At 42.6% G+C, this 21,048-nt stretch overlaps 1 protein-coding gene across 1 annotated transcript in view; it reads right to left on the reverse strand.

Moving 5' to 3' along the window:
- Positions 1–21,048, reverse strand: part of LOC133150952 (syntaxin-3-like) — a 75,373-nt gene that overhangs the window by 11,890 nt on the left and 42,435 nt on the right. Inside the window, exons 2-9 of the mRNA XM_061273592.1 lie at positions 19,360–19,402; positions 18,236–18,310; positions 18,058–18,157; positions 17,642–17,716; positions 12,617–12,687; positions 8,664–8,772; positions 8,341–8,414; positions 3,963–4,097 (exon numbers count right to left, since the gene is read on the reverse strand). Of these exons, the coding sequence (XP_061129576.1) occupies positions 3,963–4,097; positions 8,341–8,414; positions 8,664–8,772; positions 12,617–12,687; positions 17,642–17,716; positions 18,058–18,157; positions 18,236–18,310; positions 19,360–19,392 (672 nt within the window). The 5' untranslated portion in view covers positions 19,393–19,402. The remainder of the gene's footprint in view (positions 1–3,962; positions 4,098–8,340; positions 8,415–8,663; positions 8,773–12,616; positions 12,688–17,641; positions 17,717–18,057; positions 18,158–18,235; positions 18,311–19,359; positions 19,403–21,048) is intronic.

A 21,048-nucleotide genomic window follows, 5' to 3' on the forward strand; every position in this document is an offset into this window, starting at 1 on the left:
ATAAAACATTATGGCTTGTATCTGACAGAGGAACAAAGGTTTGGTTTGCAAATATTTGGATGTAACAAATGTTGTTTTTTTGTTAGGGTTACGAGGTCCGAAGTTACAAAGACGTTTGCTAGACACTCGGGAACACCGTTTCTTTGGATGTGAAGAATGTTGTTTTATTGTGAGGGTTTATCCGAAGTTACAAAAACCTTTGCTAGACACTCGCGAACACCGTTTCTTGTCATTATGACGTTTTGAATCCCCTGACTCTCCCCTGAATCTTGCATTGTTGCTAGTTAGCAAAAACGTTTGCCTATTGTAATTTGTTCACTTGATCTGCTACATTATAATGGCTTGGCATCTTAAACTTTTCCTTCTTTGACAACAACTTGCTGAGCGAATTAATGGAGCAAATAGAAGATAGAAGAAAAACCAGACAACATGATGACAAAGAAATGATGCATACACTGGCAGTAACTGCCTGACAGTTGGCATAATAGATATAATTGGGGAAAAACTAAAAACTAAATCCACAGTTGTCCAAATCCATCCATCCATCCATTCATTTTCTATTCCGCTTGTCCCCCCGGGGGTTGTGGGCGTGCTGGAGCCAATCCCAGCTGTCAACGAGCAGTAGGCGTTGGACACCCTGAACCGGTTGCCAGCCAATCGCAGGGCACGCAGAGACGAACAACCATTCGCCCTTGCACTCACATCGAGGGACAATTTGTAATGCTCAATCAGCCTACAAAGCATGTTGTTAGGGTTTGCAGAATATCTTCATCGTATGATTATGTTGGAATGTAACCTGTAATAATTTAACTAGTTTGTCCTGTCTAGACAAAATTAGTTTACCAAAGTGCTAAGATCATTTCAACTGATTGACTAGACCCAGAGGAAGCAATCAAAGTTGCTTTGTTTACAGAAAGTCGTAAAAGGCCCCCTGCTATGCTTTGATCAGCAAGGGAGCGTCTCCACCCTATCCTGTGTGTTCCAACACCCCCACTTTCAACCCCACTCTGTTTCTCTCAATAAATAAGCACCTGACGAGGCCTGAGTCAGACTTCATTCGACCATCGCTGTAAGCACAGCGACGAGTGAACTCTCCGCCTGCAGGTGTCTAAAATGACTAACTTGACTCCAGTGTGGTTCTTGCAAAATAAGTTAGAGTGAGCACCACCCTAACACATGTTTTTGGGATGTGGGAGGAAACCGGATTGCGCAGAAAAAATCCACGCGGGCACATGGAGAACATGCAAACTCCGTACAGGGAGGGCCGGAGGTGGAATCAAACCTGCACCCTCTTAACTGTGAGGTGGATGAGCTAACCAGTGCACCACCAAGCTGCCCCCCAATCGATTTTCTTCAAGAAAATTCAATATTTTATAAAATAGTTAAAATCAAATTTGTTTTAATAGTACAAATTAAGATGAGTTCTAAAGAGGAGTTTTATTTTAAACTTGGTCTAAAGTTTGGTTCAATGAAATTTAAACTCTAGTTTTTAAAGTGAAACTTTGTTGGTTCAATCAATCTTTAGATTGCATAACAGTGTGATTAACCACAATCGGGCAGGATAAAATTATGTATAATTAAAACAAGGGCTGGGCGGCTCGGTGGGGCACTGGGTACAACGTCCGCCTCACAGTTAGGAGGGCGCAAGTTTGATTTCACCTCCGGCCCTCCCTGTGTGGAGTTTGCATGTTCTCCCCATGTCCGTGTGGGTTTTCTCCGGGCACTCCGGTTTCCTCCCACATCCCAAAAACATACTTGTGTCACGACTCGCCCCCGATCATGTCTGTGTGCTCGCCCTTCCCCTCCTGTGTGCCCATGATTAGTGTGATCATTCTCAACTGCCTCTTGTTACCTGTCTTGTATTTAAGTCCTGTCTGTGTGTCACTCCTTGTCGGATCATTGCTTGTCTGTTGCGTGTCTGTTGTGTGTGCGTGCGTTGTGTGTTCGTGTCACGATGTCTTTTTGGTTCCTGTTGCTGTCGTCATGTCCTGCTGTCTTCTTGTTTCATGTCCCGGTCAGTCATTCAAGTTATTGTTTTGTTAAGTCATGTCAGTTTGCCTTTTGAGTTCGCCAATAAACCCTGGTCCAAGCTGCATTTGGTCGCCCTGCTCCATTCCCCATCCGAACTCGTGACAGAATGATCCGACCACTACAGCGACCAGCGCTTGGACCAACCGTTGCCCGCTCCCGCAACTGCTGCATGGTCGCCACAGAGCTGGGCTCCAGCGGGGCAAGACGCACGATCGCCCCCCGACCCAGTTCCGACGGTGCGGATGCTGCGGCTGCCACCAGTTCCGGCGGTGCGGATCCAGCGGCTGTCACTCAGTCGGCCTTCGGCGGCGTGTGACGAGTGGCCGCCACCCGACCCAGTTCCAGCGACGCAAAATGCACGGTTGCTACCCAGACCCAGTTCCGACGGCGCGGATGCTGCGGCTGCCATCAGTTCTGGCGGTACGGATCCAGCGACCGTCACCCAGTTGGCCTTCAGCGGCGCATGACGCACGGCCGCCCCCCCGACCCAGTCCCGACGGCGCGGATGCTACGGCCGCCACCAGTTTCCTGTTTGCCAGTCCTCTTGTACTGTCCTGTTAGTTCCCGTTTGTTCCTGCCGGTAAGTCCTACCATGCTGTCCTGCTTGTTTATTCCCCTCATCCTCTCCTCCATCACCCTTTTCCCTTCAATAAATACTGGTCCAAGCTGCATTTGGTCGCTCTGCTCCATTTCTCCCGTGACAGAACGATCCGACCACTACAGCAACCAGTGCCTGGACCAACAACCACCACCTACTCCCGTTTCCGCAGCGCCGGACCCGCGGCCGCCATCGGACCTTGTCCCAGCGGCCCCGGACCCGCAGCCGGCATCGGATCTCATCCCAGCGACGCCAGACCCGTGGCCACCATTGGACCTCATCCGAGTTGCACTGGACCCGCGGCTGCCATCGGACCATGTCCCAGTGACGCCGGACAGTCATCGGACCTCGTCCCAGCGGCACCGGACCAGCGATCATCACCTAACCCCGCTCCAACTGCTGCAACACGTGTTTCTGACCTCGTATGCCGCTGTGTGCGGTTCTGACTCCCTGTATGCTGCCGTATGCGGTTCTGTCTCCCCGTATGCCGCCAGGTGCGGTTCTGACTCCCTATATGCCACTGTGCGCACTACGGGCACAGAGACTTCGTTGCTGCTTGCTCGGACCCTGCGCCTGCCCAGTTAAATCTGACTCCGGACGTTCGTGGGTAATTTGGACCAGTGCGCTTCAGCCTGCACACACACACACACCATGTGGGAGTTTGGGATGTCGGGAACCGTCCCTCGTAGGGGGGTATTATCACGTCTCGTCTCCGCTTCTCACCGTTTCCTCGTGTCAGTGTTCGTTGCCATGGTTTCCGTTGATGTCTCTGTCCCGTGTCTGTGCACTCACTCCCCCCCGCCTGTGTCTACCCGTAATCAGTGCAATCACCATCACCTGGCCCTTGTTACCTGTCTTGTATTTAAGTCCTGTCTGCGTGTCACTCCCTGTGGGATCATTCTGTTAAGTCTCTGTTAGTCTGTCCCTGTAAAGGCTCTGTTAGCCCGTCCTGTTTGTTAATCCTGTTCTCCCATCCTGTTAGTTCTTGCGAATTAGTCCTCCCATGGTCTCCTGCCAGTTAGTCCTCCCATGCACTCCTGTTTGTTCGTTCCACCCTTTTCCCTTCAATAAACCCTGGTCCAAGCTGCATTTGGTCGCCCTCCTCCATTCCGCCCGTGACAACTCCTCACTGCATTGTCTTTCAGTTGTTGAATAAAATGACAAAGTAATAGTCGATTTAGGCTTTAATCATTACTTAGGTTATGCTGAATATTATTTTTTTTAATTTCACACAAAATGTGTACGCACACAAATTCTAATTAACGTTTTTGGTTGACATGAGCTTCCTTTAGAGAATACTAATCTGTTTAACTTTTATTTATCTGTCACATACCTGGTTCTCAACCAACATAGCAATATCAACAAACATGTCATGGAGTTCTTTGATGCTGCTCTCCAACCGAATGATGTCTTTATGACGAGCCTCAATCTCGTTCAAGGCCTGCTGGTTTATTTTTGAATCCATAATCTGAAAGAGATCACATTGTTTTTGAACCTGCAACCACACCAACCCCCATCAACTCACACATTTTTGGCTGAACAGTTTCAAGTCAGCTTGACAAACGTGTTTTGGCATTTTGAAAAACAGAAAAATAAATAAATAAATAAATAAATAAATAAATAAATAAATAAATAAATAAATAAATAAATAAATAAATAAATAAATAAATAAATAAATAAATAAATAAATAAATGATATAATATATGAATAAAGATGCAAGACGGGGCGGACAAACAACAATAGAGGGAAATTTAGGCTTTTTTTCTCGTCACTTTTTCAGGCACTGTTGTTTTTTCCATCTGCTTCCTCATCTTTGAGTTTGGTTCTTATCATTCTTTTGTTATCGATCTTTCGTTATCGTTCTTTTATTTGAACTTCTACAGCTTCATCCCCTATTCATCCATCCATCCATCCATCTTCCGAACCGCTTAGTCCCCACGGGGGTCGCGGGCGTGCTGGAGCCTATCCCAGCCGTCATCGGGCAGTAGGCAGGAGACACCCTGAACCGGTTGCCAGCCAATTGCAGGGCACACAGAGACAAACAACCATTTGCACTCACACTCATACCTAGGGACAATTTGGAGTCTTCAATCGGCCTACCAAGCATGTTTTTGGGATGTGGGAGGAAACCGGAGTGCCCGGAGAAAACCCACGCGGGCCCGAGGGGAACATGCAAACTCCACACAGGGAGGGCCGGAGGTGGAATCGAACCCGCACCCTCCTAACTGTGAGCCGGACGTGCTACCCAGTGCGCCACCGAGCCGCCCATCCCCTATTCATTTCTTGTCAATTCGGGATTTGTGTTCAGCTATTTTCATAGTCCTGGGGGAACTGTTAAGGGCTCAGAACTATGCTACCATTTCGCAGCACCCCATCTTGGAAGTGTCTAAATATAGGCTGGCCCAAAGCGTTGTGCCATAAAATCAATAATAAGTTGCCCGCTGGAACTTTCGCGGGGACCCACGCGACCCAGAGCGAGCCACAGAAATGAAATTCGTCCTAACGGGAACGCGCACATGAGCCGCGCTCATGATCAGTTGCGACCGTGTCTCCTCCGTCCCTTCCCAGTTCACACGCACACAGGTGTCCGTTTGCAAGATAATCAGGGCCACAGATACTTCCTCATTCAAATGTCCACACACCAAGGGTTAGGGGACGCTAAAATCAGAGACGCTGGAAATGACGCTGCACAGGGAAAGGAAAAAAAAAAAGCACAGACTACTGGTGAAAGCTGTCTACTTCATACTAACTCTACACCAGGGGTGGGCAATTCCGGTCCTCGAGTGCCAATGTCCTGCATGTTTTCTATGTCACCCTGTTGCAACACACCTGATTCAAATGGTCAAATAATTAGCAAGGTCTGCAGAAGCTAGATAACAATCCTGATCATTTGAATCAGGTGTGTTGCAGCAGGGAGACCTATAAAACATGCAGGACACCAGCCCTCGAGGACCGGAATTGCCCACCCCTGCTCTCCACACCACTACGTGTCCGCGCCATCCACTCACAGTGATCGCAAACAATAAAAAGACCATGGATCATTATTTTGGGATTATGAAGTAATTGGTTGCGTATGAAGTTGAAATAGAAAACATAAAATGGAGAATAATTTAATTTGCATTGAAAGTCTGACATGATGCAACCTGGCCTGTTTACTGCAGTCACAAACACCAATATCACCCTTCTCATTAATACAACAATAATAAAACAAACTTAAAACATCGAATCATTCAACTTTAATAAAATTGTTCACTTGTATTTAATTTATTATTATTTAAATTTTTAACTTATCTGTTAGTGCAATTTGCAATATCAACCTATCTGCAGACAGCAAAGAATATAGTTATATATTTACAAGTTCATTTACAATGGTAATGGTCAAGACAATCACAGACTGCAATGGACAATCAGGACTGCAGAAAAGATCATTGGAATCAACCTCCCATCTATCCAAGACTTGTAGCTGTCCAGGACCAGGAAACGTGCAAGGAACATCTCTACAGACTCTTCTCACCCAGGTTGCAGTCTGTTTGAACTACTACCTTCCGGACGGCGGTATAGAGCTCGGTACGCCAAAACCAGCAGACACAAAGACAGCTTCTTCCCCCAGGCTGTTGCTCTGATGAACTCACACCACTCTTAGAGTCTCAGAGTCATTACTGTGCAATAACATCCTGCTCTCCACACCTTTTTTGAATTTGTCTACACTGTTTGTACTATGTGTCCTCTCTGCATCCATTGCAGACTGGTCATCCTGGATAAGCGACCTTCCCATCTGTGGTTTTTCCTTGCTCTTTTGGGAGTTTAAGATCAGGGGATGTTTGAGAATATGTGCCATTTTTCACATGTCCTGAGTGTTGTTAGTCACCTAAATGTTGAACAGAGGGTGTGATTTACCGAAGTCAAATTCCTTGTTTGGCACGCTCAAACATGGCGAATAAAAACTCTTGAATCTTGAATCTTGAGGAATGTCGGTGAGAATGGTTGGCCCCTATACATTTTCATCTAACCAAATCTGGCCCGCTTTGCAAAAAGTTTGTACACCACTGATGTAGACAGACAATGTAAGAATCCTAACATATTAGTGCTGGATTGGTGAGGTCAGAGAGAAGGTGAGACATTGTGAATCCCACCCCCTGCAATATGATGGCTGCTGAAAAGTCTATCAAGAACTCAAGTGAGATCCATAATCGTGTTTTACAATATGTCTGTGTCCAAGATACGCGTGCTATAAGGGGCAACATTCAAATCGACAGTGCGACAAAAACTATTAATTACTTTTACATTTGTTTTGTTTTTTAGATTAGTACAGTGGAGCCTCGGTTTTCGAACGTCGTAGTTCTTGAACACATCGGTATTCGAACAAAAAATTCGAGATTTTTTTGGTTTGGATGTCTAACGAAATTTCGGTTGTCGAACCTCGCGAGATGAGCCGAGAGGACACGCATGCCAACTGACTCCGTTCGTTATTACATTCTCGTTACTCTGAGTATTGCATCAACTCTAATCATGCCTCTAAAGGAAGCAAGTGAAAAGAGGAAAGTAGTGCGCAAAACAGTTGAATTTAAAAAAGAATTAATCGAGTTTCCCGATGATTTTATGGGAGGGGACCAATAAACTTATTTTTGGGTGAAAATACTTCCTGTACGTAAGAAAATGTTTTTGCTGTTTTTGCTCCACACGAACTTTGATACAGTACGTATACTGTATGTTATCTTTCATTAGAATTTCTGCAGGGTTTTTTTGTTTTTGTTTTTTGAAATTAAGAAAACGTTTTTGCTGTTTTCTTTCACATGATCTTTGAAATATTGTCTTTCATTGGTGAAAAAAAATTGATGTGCTTTTTTCCCCTCACAATTTAAAAAGATATCTTTAACTATTAAAATGAAACACACAAGCGAGTTGCTACAGATATGGCAATACATTCCCCAGCCTAGCGTACTCTACCAATTCAGTTTATTATTTATATTATTTATTTATACATTACCTACTCACTTATTTATGCAGTTTATGGTGTAACATAATGAAAAAAAGGTTTAAAAAGGCGTTTTGTTTGGCTTGGAACGGATTATCTTTTTCCCATTACGGAATTCGAACGATTCACTTCTTGAACAGCCTTCTGGAACGGATTGTGGTCCATCCATCCATTTTCTATACCGCTTGTGTCCACGGGGGTCGCGGGCGTGCTGGAGCCTATCCCAGCTGTCATCGGCAGTAGGCGGGGGACGCCCTGAACCAGTTGCCAGCCAATCGCAGGGCACACAGAGACGAACAACCATCCACGCTCCGACTCACACCTTATGGGAATTTGGAGTGCTCAATCGGCCTACCAAGCATGTTTTTGGGTTGTGGGAGGAAACCAGAGTGCCCGGAGAAAACCCACGCAAGCACGGGAAGAACATGCAAACTCCACACAGCGAGGGCTGGAGGTGGGATTGAACTTGCGCCCTCCTAACTGTGAGGCAGATGTGTTAACCTGCCGCTCTAGTACAATATTACAGTGCTATTTTTTCCGCATGAACATACACATTACAACACTGTGATTTTTTGGGTTAGGGGAGCTATAAACGGATTGTTGGCATTTCCATGAACTTCAATGGGGAAAATATGATTTTTAGATATGAGTGTTTTGAGTTACAAGCTGGGGTGACAAAATGAATTAAACATTTGTTTCAGGGAACCACTGGATGTGTACAACAAGTATATTTACCCCAGCAGTGAAGACAGTTGAGTTGCCTCCTTCCAGCATCTCCTCCAGTTCTTCATCAGTTGTTACTTTGCCAGCTATAATTAAGTACAAAAATAAAAGGAAGCTTTTTTTGTTTGTTTTAATAATCACCTCTTTTTGTCTTTGCTTTTGTTTGCTTGTTTTGAGGTTGTTTGAGATTTTTGCATAAAAACACCACTATGGAATATATCATCACAGCATTAAGATGTGTTCATTATACCGATGCTTAGGAGTTTATGTGATACAAATCTTATTTTTTACATAAACTGTAATGGTAACTACAGCATGCATACAAAGCAACTTACTGATCTCAAGCTGTCGGGCAATCCGTCCTTTGCTCTTGTCTCTGAAGTCAACTTGCGCTTCATTGTATTTTGTCATGACCTCAACAAATTTCTTCGCCAAGATAGCATGCTGTGGAATTTAAATAATTTGTTATTTTTGTCTTTCACTGGTGTAAAATGATGATGAAAATGAAGACCTCATCATAATATGAATAGATTCAATTGTGTGAATGCTCAGACAATTGTCATTATGGGCCAGATTTACTGAGATCCCAAATAATGAGTGCCAAATTTCATGTTCACTTTAACCGATTACAGCTGTTGTTGGTGGGGGAGTTGTATATTATCGAAAAAGATTGCCAAGGGTTTTTTAAGATCCTAATAATCAGTTACTAAACTGCTTGTTCACTCACTCTTCACAGATTGTGTAAACTTCTACCAACAGGTTTTAAAGGGGTGTAGAGGGTTTTGCTCTTTAGGTGCAGTAGGTATAAGATGAAGTTTAAATTGATGGAATTGAAAGTGTGAGTGGAGAAGGCAAGCAAACATTAACGTATGACAGGAAAGAACAATAATAATTTAGGGGGAAGACAGTAACCACATAAAAGCTATATTTTATTTGATTAACCTGTCGACATCTGCACATCCTGGATGAACCTGTTAGAGTACACCCAAAAAAAAAGTCTGGGAGAGGCCAACACCAATTGTTACAGACCTATCCAGATGAATGGAACAGCAGGATTGAATGGGAGGATTTTCACAGGTGAATGACCCCTTCATGTGACTGGCTTCAAGTTAGAAAATTGCTTGGCTGAATAGAATAGGTTGCGATAATGTTTTGTTTCTGGTATTTCAAAGTTGGCACTTGCCTTCCATTTTGCCTGCGGCTCAGCGGTGCTGCATTTTTTGCACATGGCTTTCAGACAAGTAAAATGCAAAATTCATTCCTTAATCAGGATTGAATCACTAATCTAACTAATTTGCAAAATGTATCTATTTACATATACCGTTTTTTTCCGTGTATAGTGCGCAAAATTTAACTAATTTATTGTCCTAAAATCTGGGGTGCGCATTATACATGGGTACAAAAAAAAAAATTATTATTATTATTTTTTTTTTTTAAGTCCCAATGATCGTCACACACGCAGGGAGGCAATGGGTCCCATTTTTATAGTCTTTGGTATGGTCTTAACTAGGCTGGATGTAATTTTTTTTGTTGGCATTGATTTCTCCGACTGCCCGTAAACGCACCACCGCGCTCCGTGCGCGCACGGGACAGCAAACGAGCAGGTGATCGAGCAAGCCTTGTCTGATACGAGAGCATTGCGGTCGCATGGAGCGTGTTTGAAGTGAACAGCAGAGAAGAAAGGAACAAGGCAAAGTGTTGTGAAATAAAATGCACAGAACGGATGGGCAAGACACGTCAGCTATATAAAGAGCGAGAGTTGTTTTCTTCCTATTAGTTTCAATTCACAGTTTAATTAGCAGTTTCAATCAGCAAATAACAAAATGCGTATTACAGGTAATATTTTATTTCACAACACTTTGCCTTGTTCCTTTGGTCTCTGCTGTTCATCCTAAAACACAAAGGCGCTCTTTAAGCAATGCGACAGTGAGCGCCCGGCGCGCTGCGGTTGCGCGACCACACCAAATTAAGCTCCCTGCGCAGTGCGCTTTGAGGTCCACTTAAATTTTAGAAAGTACATCAGGACTTTAAAAATATCTTCTAAATTTCAGCGACGGCTCTGTCACAATAATCGACCAGCGCGGTGCAGTTGGGCGGTCGGCGGCGCGCTACGGTTGAGCGTTCTCTCTCGCGCTCTCTCTCTCGCTCTCTCTCGCTCTCGCACACACGCGCACACACGCACACGCGCACACACGCAAACCGGATATCATACGGAGGCCGCCATTACAGATGCGCAGAACGGATGCGCAAGACACGTCAGCTATATAAAGAGCGAGAGTTCAGTTCTCTACCTAAATCCGTATTACAGGTAATATTTTATTTCACAACACTTTGCCTTGTTCCTTTCTTCTCTGCTATTCACTTCAAACACGCTCCATGCGACCGCAATGCTCTCGTATCAGACGCTTGCTCGATCACCTGCTCGTTTGCTGTCCCGTGCGCGCACGGAGCGCGGTGGTGCGTTTACGGGCAGTCGGAGAAATCAACGCCAACAAAAAAAATTACATCCAGCCTAGTTAAGACCATACCAAAGACTATAAAAATGGGACCCATTGCCTCCCTGCGTGTGTGACGATCATTGGGACTTAAAAAATAAAAAATAAAAAAATAAAATAAAAAAAAATCATAAAAATTGGGTGCGTATTATACATGGGTACAGGCTTTTTTCCAGCATCAGCATGCCATTTTTAGGGTGCGTATTATACATGGGGGCGCACTATACACGGAAAAAAACGGTACTGCTTTTAGAATGCACAAAATGAAATGTGTAGCAATTTTGCGCATTTGGCAAACGCTGTCCTGGCTGCACCTTGTTAGTACAACAGGTTTGATTGATTGATTGATTGATTGATTGATTGATTGATTGATTGATTGATTGATTGGTTGATTGGTTGATTGGTTGCTTGATTGATGTGTTACCATTTTGTTTGTAGGAGCCATTAATTCTCCAAATGTTTTTCGCATTTGAAACTGTTGAGTAAATCACACGTTTCGGAAAAAATGTGTTGTTCTCTGTCAAATTATCAATAAACAATTAAAAGAAAATACTAATAAATAATTAGAGCACAAGGCGTTTTAGAACCACATCATTTGAAGATTGTAATTGCAGTAATATATTACACATGCAAGCAATCCTAGAGCACTGATTTAATGTATAGTACATAATAAGAACACATCACACTGCTTTTCACTAGGTCAGGGGTGCCCACAATTTTAAGCATACAAGCTACTTATAAAATGGTATTTGCCCCAACTAATATGTATGTAAATATAATGTACATCCATGGTAAGGCACCAAAAGGCATGCAACAAGCGTATGACTGGCTGCCCTGTATGTCAATCAAGTAACAATGGGTTATAAACGGAAGTATGCTTTTTTTTAACGCATTCAATGCCGTTGGCAGGCAGCTACAGTGGAGCCTCGGTTTTCGACCACAATCCGTTCCAGAAGGCTTTTTGAGAAGTGAATCATTCGAATTCTGAATCATGTTTTTCCACTACAAAAAATGGGGAAAAAAAATCCGTTCCAAGCCAAATAAAACGCGTTTCTAAAGCATTTTTTCATTATTTTACACCATAAACTGCATAAATAAGTGAGTAGGTAATGTATAAACAAATAATATAAATAATAAACTGAATTATTAGAGTAGGCTAGGCTGGGGAATGTATTGCCGTATCTGTAGCAACTCGCTTGTGTGTTTCATTCTAATAGTAAAAGATATCTTTTTAAATTGAGGGAAAAAAAGCGCATCAAAGAGCAAAGGTTTGTTGGTAAGCACAGTCGCCCCTCCTCTCGCAACATCACTTCCTTTAGGAGCGTCTTTGTTTTTTAGGATCGAGCTGATTGTCGATTTTGCGATGCAAAACTCCCGCGCCAACTCTGACACATGCACACCAGACATTTTTCGATTAAGTCTTTTTTAAACTCAACCGTTTTGCGCTCTACTTTCCTCTTTTCGCCATGATCAGCTTTACTGCTCCCACTTGCTTCCTTTGGAGGCATGATTAGAGTTGATGCAATCCTCAGAGTAACGAGAATGTAATAACGAACGGAGTCAGTTGGCAGTCGACAACCGAAATTTCGTCCGACATCCGAAGCAAAAATCTCAAATTTTTTGTTCGAATACCGATTTGTTCGAGAACTGGGACGTTCGAAAACCAAGGCTCCACTCTATGTCAATGAAAATTGGAAGGACTGGCAGTGACTGAGGTAAAGCCATTAGAGCAGCCGATGCTCCCTTAGATCTACTTAATGAGCACCCCCGCTCTAGATGTTTGCTGTTCTAACCTGTGATTTTCTTATCCTGAGGTCAGCAGAGGCCCTCTCATCTTTGTTTGTCTCGAGCTGGTGTTCAATGCCTGTTTGAATATTTGTGCATACTGTACATGAGTACATATGTGAAATCTTTTTTCTTTTTCACTTCTCAAGAAAAACATCAACATGTTTCTGGTGGAATAGTTAGAATTATAATATAGTTATAATAGTATTATTTATGAGCACTAGATAAATATTCTACACAACTGTGTTCAAATGCCAGATGTAATACAATTTCGGAAGCTTTTCCATAATTAATGTGGTCTATAGCCTGTACAACTCCACTGGAAAACAAACATTTTTGGATGGTGAAGTAAAACTTCCCCCGTGAGTCGTCACCTTATCGTGGTGGAGGGGTTTGCGTGTCTTAATGATCCAAGGAGCCAATTGTCTGGGGCTTTATGCCCCTGGCAGGGTCACCAATGGTCAAAGGGTCCTAGGTGAGGGGTCAGACAAAGCACGGCTCACAAGAAACCCTTATGAAGAATAAAATAAATGTATTTCGTTTTCCCTCGCCCGGACGCGGGTCACCAGAGCCCACCCTCTGGAGCCAGGCCTGGAGTCGGGGCTCAAAGGCGAGCGTCTGGTGGCCAGGCCTTCGCCAATGGGGCCCGGCCAGGCACAGCCTGAAAAGGAAACGTGGGTCCCCCTTCCAATGGGCTCAACACCTGTGGGAGGGGCCAAAGGGGTCGGGTGCTAAGTGAGCTGGGCGGCGGCCAAAGGTGGGGACCTTGGCAAGTTCGATCCTTGGCTGCAGAAGCTGGCTCTTGGAACATGGAATGTCACCTCTCTGGCTGGAAAGGGGAGCTGGTGTGCGAGGCAGAAAAGTTCCGACTAGACATAGTCGGACTTGCCTCCACACACAGTTTGGGTTCTGGTACAAGGTCTCTTGAGAGAGGCTGAACTCTCTTTCATTCTGAAGTTGCCCACGGTGAGAGGTGTTGAGCAGGTGTGGGCACACTTATTGCCCCCCGGCTTGGTGCCTGCACATTGGGGTTCACCCCGGTGAACGATAGGGTAGCCTCCCTTCATCTTCGGGTGCTGCCCCCGCGTCCCAACCCCAGATAATCGGAACAAGAAAGATGGATGGAAGTAAAACAAAATAACAGAGCTCATATTGTTGTAAATGTGCACTCCTTGTTTAACAGGATGTGGCTGAACCAATCACCTTCAAACACTTGTTAAAAGTAATTTGGCTTCTTAAAATAAATGTAAGCAACAGCCTTTGTGTACTACTTTGAATGATGAGCACTGTTTGCTCCAATCATAAATTTTGAGATTAGGTCAAAAACATTAACCCTGAATCATATTTCATATCACCATTGTTGGGGCATCTGATCGGAAATGTGGCCATAAGGTGGTTGGTGCCTATCATAGTGGCAATCCTCGAACTTGCTGGTGGACACCTGTGGTACTAAATTTTGTCAAGCTGAAGAAGGAACTTTAACTGCCAAATTATATTTGTCATTTATTTGTTTGGATTATGATTATTATTGTATGCATGTTTTGTATTCAGAGTTTCTTTCGCGGATTGTGACTTGCACCTGGGCCAGTACTGAGTATGTACTTGATTTGTTGCACTGGGGACCCGTTTGGCGGTGGCACTTCCTGTTCGTGTTTGCGTTCCATTGCTGTCTGTAAAGATTTAGACTCGTTCCCTTTTTGGTGTTGTGCAGCCATCGAGGTACGACATACGGGACTGTCTCAGAAAATTTGAATATTGTGATAAAGTTCTTTATTTTCAATTAAAAAAACAAACATTTCATACATTCTGGATTCATTACAAATCAACTGAAATATTGCAAGCCTTTTATTATTTTACTAGTAGGGTATTCAACTAATCACTTGAATCGTCTAATTCAGTGGTCCCCAACCACCGGGCCGCGGACCGGTACCGGTCCGTGGGTCACTTGGTACCGGGCCGCCAAGCCGCACAGAATTTTATTTTTAATCGACGATTAATTATTCAGGTCCAGACACTCGTCCCGGTCACGTGACATGTTTCCTCAGTCGAGCCCGCAAAGCTAATATGTGGCGACAGGCTAACTAACCAGGCAATGAAGCATTCAAAACTGCTTCCACACATGGAGACCAAGCATCCTGCAATAAAAGACAAACCTTAATCACTTCGGGTGTCATTGTCTCCGATTACGTCTAGATGGGACCGGCTCGTTTCTGAGAAACAAACTCAGTGCTCCCACTAATTCAACGTAATGGTGAGTTTTATTTTTGTCATTTGTACTTGTTTTTATGTCAGTCGTATCATTTTATTTCATCGTATTTATATATTTATTATAAATGTATTATTTATTTATTTATTTATTTATATAAATGTATTATTTATTTATATAAATGCCGGTCCGCGAAAATATTTCTGACATGTAACCGGTCCGTGGCGTAAAAAAGGTTGGGGACCATTGGTCTAATTAACTCGAAACACCTGCAAGGGTTTCCTGAGGCTTGAAAAACACTCAGCTTGGTTCAGTAAACTAAATCACAAGCATGGGGAAGACTGCTGATCTGACTGCTGTCCAGAGGACCATCAGTGACACCCTCCATCAGGAGGGTAAGACACAAGAAATTTCTCAAAGAGCAAGCTGTTTACAGAGTGCAGTTTCAAAACACATCCACAAAAAGTCTGTTGGAAGGGGGAAATGTAGCAGGAAACCCTGCACAACCAAGAGAGATGACCGCACCCTTAACAGCATTGTAAAGAAGAGTCGCTTCCAGAATTTGGGGGAGGTTCAAAGACAGTTGACTGAAGCTGGAGTCCAGGTATCAAAAGCCACTGTTCACAGACGTGTCCAGGAAATTGGCTACAATAGCCGTATTCCCATGGTCAAGCCACTTCTGAACTCAAGACAACGGAAGAAGCGTCTGACTTGGGCTATGGAAAAGAAGAGGTCCAAAGTCCTCTTTTCAGACGAAAGCAAGTTTTGTATTTCATTTGGAAGCCAAGGTGCCAGAGTCTGGAGAAAGGCTGGAGAGAAGCAAAATCCAAGTTGCTTGAAATCCAGTGTGAAGTTCCCACAGTCAGCAATGGTTTGGGGAGCCATGTCAGCTGCAGGTGTTGGTCCACTGTGTTTCATCAAGTCCATCAAGTAGAGTAAATGCAGATTTTAGAGCACTACATGCTTCCATCTGCTGAAGAGCTATTTGGAGATGATGATTTTCATTTTCCAGCATGATCTGGCACCTACTCATAGTGCCAAAACCACCAGTAAATGGTGTACTGATCATGGCATTACTGTCCTCGATTGGCCTGCCAATTCTCCTGACCTGAACCCCATAGAGAATTTGTGGGGTATTGAGAAGAACAAACTGAAAGACACCAGACCCAACAATGCAAATGAGCTAAAGGCAGCTATTGAAGCATCCTGGGCATCCATAACACCTCAGCAATGCCAGAGGCTGATTGCCTCCATGCCACGCCGCAAAGATGCAGTAATCCATGCAAAAGGATTCTCAACCAAGTACTGAGTGCATTAATGGACATTTTCACATGTTTGATTTTGTTTTGCTGTTATAAATCTTTTATTTAACTTGGTCGGAGGAAATATTCTACTATTTTGAGATTGGATTTTTGAGTTTTCTAAAGCTGTAAGCCATAATCAGCAAAATTAAAATAATAAAAGGCTTGCAATATTTCAGTTCACTTGTAATGAATCCAGAATGTATGACATTTTTGTTTTTTTAATTGCATTACAGAAAATAAAGAACTTCATCACAATATTCTAACTTTCTGAGACAGTCCTGTAGTTGCTTGTCACGTTGTTGATGCTGAAGTTTGTTTGTGTTTGTTGGACATTTCTTTTATTGCTTTTTCTGAGTGTATGTTTTATATGATTCTATGTCTGTTTGTAGTTTGACTGAGACAAAGGTGACAAATGAAGACTATACGTCTACTGTAAAAAACTCTGGTGTAGTCTATCCGGAGGGAGTGATAGAGACCAAAATACCAAACGGTGTTTGGTGCAAACACAACACTGCTCGTCTTCAAAATAACACAATACTTAGTTAAGATTGGTGGTGGAAGCATCATACTTGGTGTTTTTTTCCTTTAGCTGGGCCTTGGGCCCGGTACAGGCAGGTTGAAGTAGTAGTCAGTCTTAGCATAAAACTTCTATGCTTGGTTAAAAACTCATACATGGTTTAACTTTGTAACTGTCATATGAAGTGGACTCGCGAGAACAGAAACCTTGAAGACATAACGCTGATTCCAATGACATCACATAATCTCATCCGAGTCTGCCATTATCCATCCATCCGTTTTCTGTACTGATTGTCCCCATGGGAGTCGTGAGCGTGCTGGAACCTATCCCAGAAGTCATCTGAACTGGTTGCCTGCCAATCGCAGGCCACACAGAGACAAACTTGCACTCACATCGACGGGCAATTCGATGCTCAATCGGCCTTTTTGTGATGTGGAGGGGTTGTGATGAAGGGCCCAGAGAAAAAACACGCCGGCACGGGGAGAACATAGAAACTCCACTCTGGGTGAGACAGAGGCGGAATCGAATCCGCACCCTCTGAACTGTGAGGCAGACGTGCTAACCAGTGTATCGCCGTGCTGAATTTTATTTTTTATTTCCTATACCCATTTGAATGAGTGAACGAATTCTATCTTCACAGGTCACTCTTGGAACCAACAAAACCTTGCATCTCATTTACAGTAGATCCCCGGATCTCGACTGTTCCAGAAGAAGCGTCAAAAAGCATTTCAAAGCAATTTGTCCAAGTTTGTCTAAAACGGTACATAAAACCACAAAAATACAGTACAACAAATGTTTGGAGTACAGCCTTACGTGGTCCGTACACTATTTTAACACTAAACGTACTTACCCATCTATCTGTCAGTCTGTCTGTAAGTCTGTAAGTCTGTCTGTCTGTCTGTCTGTCTGTCTGTCTGTCCGCCCTCGCAGACGCCCACCCGCCCATCTGTCCGTCCGTCCGTCTGCCTGCTCTCTTGCCCAACACAATACAAGGTAGCGTACTGACTCTTGAGCTTGTTTCTTGCGTTGTTGGCAGATTTCTTAATCTCATTGGTCACTGCTTCAAGATCATCCTGTGTTTCTAAATACAGAAATAGGAATAGGGAAGGGGGGGTATCAACGGAGAGACCATGCAAGGTACAATGAGTGCTGACGTACTATAAGGATATGAACATACAGCACTGCAGAGAAATGATTGTGAATTTAAGCACCTGTTGTTGGTCTGGTGGTTTTGAGTGTGTGTGTGGGGGGGGGGGGGGGCAAGTGTGTGTGCGCATACGTCTTTGTGTGTGTGCATGCGTGCATGTGTGCGTGTGCGTACATGTGTGTGTGTATACATACGTGTGTGCGTGTGTGCGTGTGTGCGTGTGTGTGTGCACGTGTGCACGCGCGTGAGTCAGTGTGAAACTGAAGGTAATTTACTCTGGTCAGATGTGGGGGAGGATAAGATGGTGGAGTAGAGTTTTTTTATTTCTGTTATGCTGTCATCAGTCTTTTCAATACTGTAGCGGATATCCTCAATCTAAAAAAAGAGCCACATACAGACCATATGAAAAACAACTTATATTTTGATCAAATTAACATTAATTAAGAAAAATACCTGGGCAAAAAAATCTTCCATAAAATCCTCATTCTGCATGGGAACCTCAACGTCATCCCCTCCAACATCACTTGTCTGAAACCATATCGGAATATGTACATTAAAGAGGAGATTCAGACTGTTTAAGCTATATCTACATCAGTATGCATTCTTTAAAGCATCAGTTATGTACTTCATGTGCTCAATGTAAAAACACAAAACTTTGTTTAGTGTCTGGTCAAGAAAGAAAGAAAGAAAGAAAGAAAGAAAGAAAGAAAGAAAGAAAGAAAGAAAGAAAGAAAGAAAGAAAGAAAGAAAGAAAGAAAGAAAGAAAGAAAGAAAGAAAGAAAGAAAGAAAGATTTACAACATAGTGCTGTGCCATAATTTTCAGATCAAATTTGAATAGTTGTCCCTCGCAAAAAAAAAAAGACTATAATTTAAAAGATTTGAGCACATAGAAAGATGTTTGGTATGAGGTGTCCTTTTTTTGGGATCATAATAAAGTAAATCTAGCAATGATCTATTTTCAAAAAGAAAACTACATTTTAAAAGTTTTTCAACTGATTTTCATGTGATGTTAGGTGGCATATAACAAGTTGTGTTGAACAATTCTGGTATTGAGGAGATTATATTATATTTTTAAATATTTAATTTCTAAGCTTCTGTTTTTAACTTCTGTTTGTTCTTTTGAATTCTCTTAAATTGTGGCTGGTGTACACTGGAATAACTTATCTTGAATTGCCTACATAATATAATTTTCTCTTTATAAATGAATTTTCTTGAAATACTCAAATAATTTATTGATTAATTTTAAGGATTTTTGCACAATTGGTACTATAGTTTAAATACTTTTCAAAATCTCAGGTAACCCCTTCACATGGCCCCAGGAGTACACGTACCCCGGTTTGAGAACCACTGCAATAGGTCATACATTGGGTTTGAACAAGCGATTTTTAACCTATGGTATATTTATAGAGTTTGCTTCTCAGTCAGGTTTCATATTAATACATTAATTTAGTTGATGAGCAACAGTGATGTGCATAATAAATCATCCCAACGGGATATTGAGTTGACAACAACAACACAAAGGTTGTCCTCACAAGAGCCTATACCCTTAGGGTAGAACCATTAGCATTCTGCCTACCTCCTTGAGCTGTGCCAGTCTGTCCTTCATCATGAGGAAAATGCTAAACAAAAAATGTATTTGTTAAAAGAGATAATAAATGCAATCAATTTAGGAAATTGTAGGGTGAAACTAACTGAATAAATATATAATAGAAATTACTGATTCGGTTGGACTCCCCTCTCTAATGAGACGTTGCTCTCTATCTAATCTGAGGTTTCGCTAAGCCTCTCTCCTCTAAGAACAGATTAGGGTAGTAGTTCAGGATGACAAACCTGTCCCCTCCCCCACAAATTCCAAGTCAGGTTTATAGACTTCATATTCCCAAAGTAAGGAATTATGCCACGTAGAATTTACAGTATTAGGCTATGTTTTGTATCATGATGTTTTGTTCCAAAAAAATTAATATACTGTGAAAGATCAACCCACCTTATCACATAAAGTTTCCACACAAATGGATTCCTGCAGTTTTTGAGTAACGCTAACTTGACCTACCATAATTTTCGGACTAAAAGTCGCGCCGGAATATAGGTCGCATTAGCCATAAAATGCACAATAACGTGAAAAAAAAGCATATATAGGTCGCCATTTCTCCGCGATAAATGAGGGATCACTATATATATATATATATATATATATATATATATATATATATATATTAGGGGTGTAAATCGCGGGTTTTGTCACGATACGATATCATATCGATACAAAGAACTACGATACGATATTTGCCGATATCTTAAAGCCTGCTGCGATTCATTCACGATATATCACGATATAGTGCTCTACGATCGATATATATTTTTTTTAAATAAAAAATATAGAACAATATCCTGATTTATAACAATTCATACGCAAAATCAACAAGGTACTGCAAACTCTTTATTTAGGAAATTACAAGAGTATTGTAGCATACAAAGTGCTTATTTTAACACTGAACTTTGATGTCGTGTTTTATCTTTAAATGTGCGGCGAGATTTGTGCTCCCTGAATATTTGTTCACCGCATGGCAGGATTTACAAACTGCACGTGTCTTGTCCGTTGAGCCATCTTTTCTTTGGAATCCAAAGTGCTTCCAAACGAATGACTTGAAGCCTAAAGGGGAGCAAATTTCCTCGTCTTTTTGGACACTAGCCATAGCACCAGCCCAGGAGCCGCATACTAGTTGTCGACTCCCCTTTCACGTGCCTGCTCTGCTCACAACACACTAATATATATATATATTAGGGGTGTAACGATACATCGATACACATCGATTAATCGATATAATGCTCTACGATTTATTGGCATCGATGCTAAAGGTAAACATCGATTTATATCGCCGTGTTTGACTTCGGACATTAGACGCGACTTTATTTTGAAATCCAGTTCATTGTTGCTTGCTTCCTCTTTCCGGGAGCAGGGAGCAGTGCGCGGCGTTGCACCCTTTAAAAGTACATATAATGCCATTTTGTTTTGTTGTTTCATTTCATTTTCATTTCTGTCAAGACTTGTCCTCGGTTGTTTTATTATGTGCATATCCATATTTTCTGTTCGCATCGCCCCTCTCCTCCTGTGTTACCTCACAATCGATGTAATCACAGTCACCTGCCTCTTGTTACTTGTCCTGTATTTAAGTCCTGTCTGCCCCTCACTCCTCTGTAGGATTGTACTTGTCTCTTGCCTGTAGTCTCGTCGGGTTGTCTTTCGGTTTTGTTAGTTTGTCTCCAA

The sequence above is a fragment of the Syngnathus typhle genome, linkage group LG3 (assembly GCF_033458585.1).
Source record: "Syngnathus typhle isolate RoL2023-S1 ecotype Sweden linkage group LG3, RoL_Styp_1.0, whole genome shotgun sequence".
Lineage (NCBI taxonomy): Eukaryota > Metazoa > Chordata > Actinopteri > Syngnathiformes > Syngnathidae > Syngnathus > Syngnathus typhle.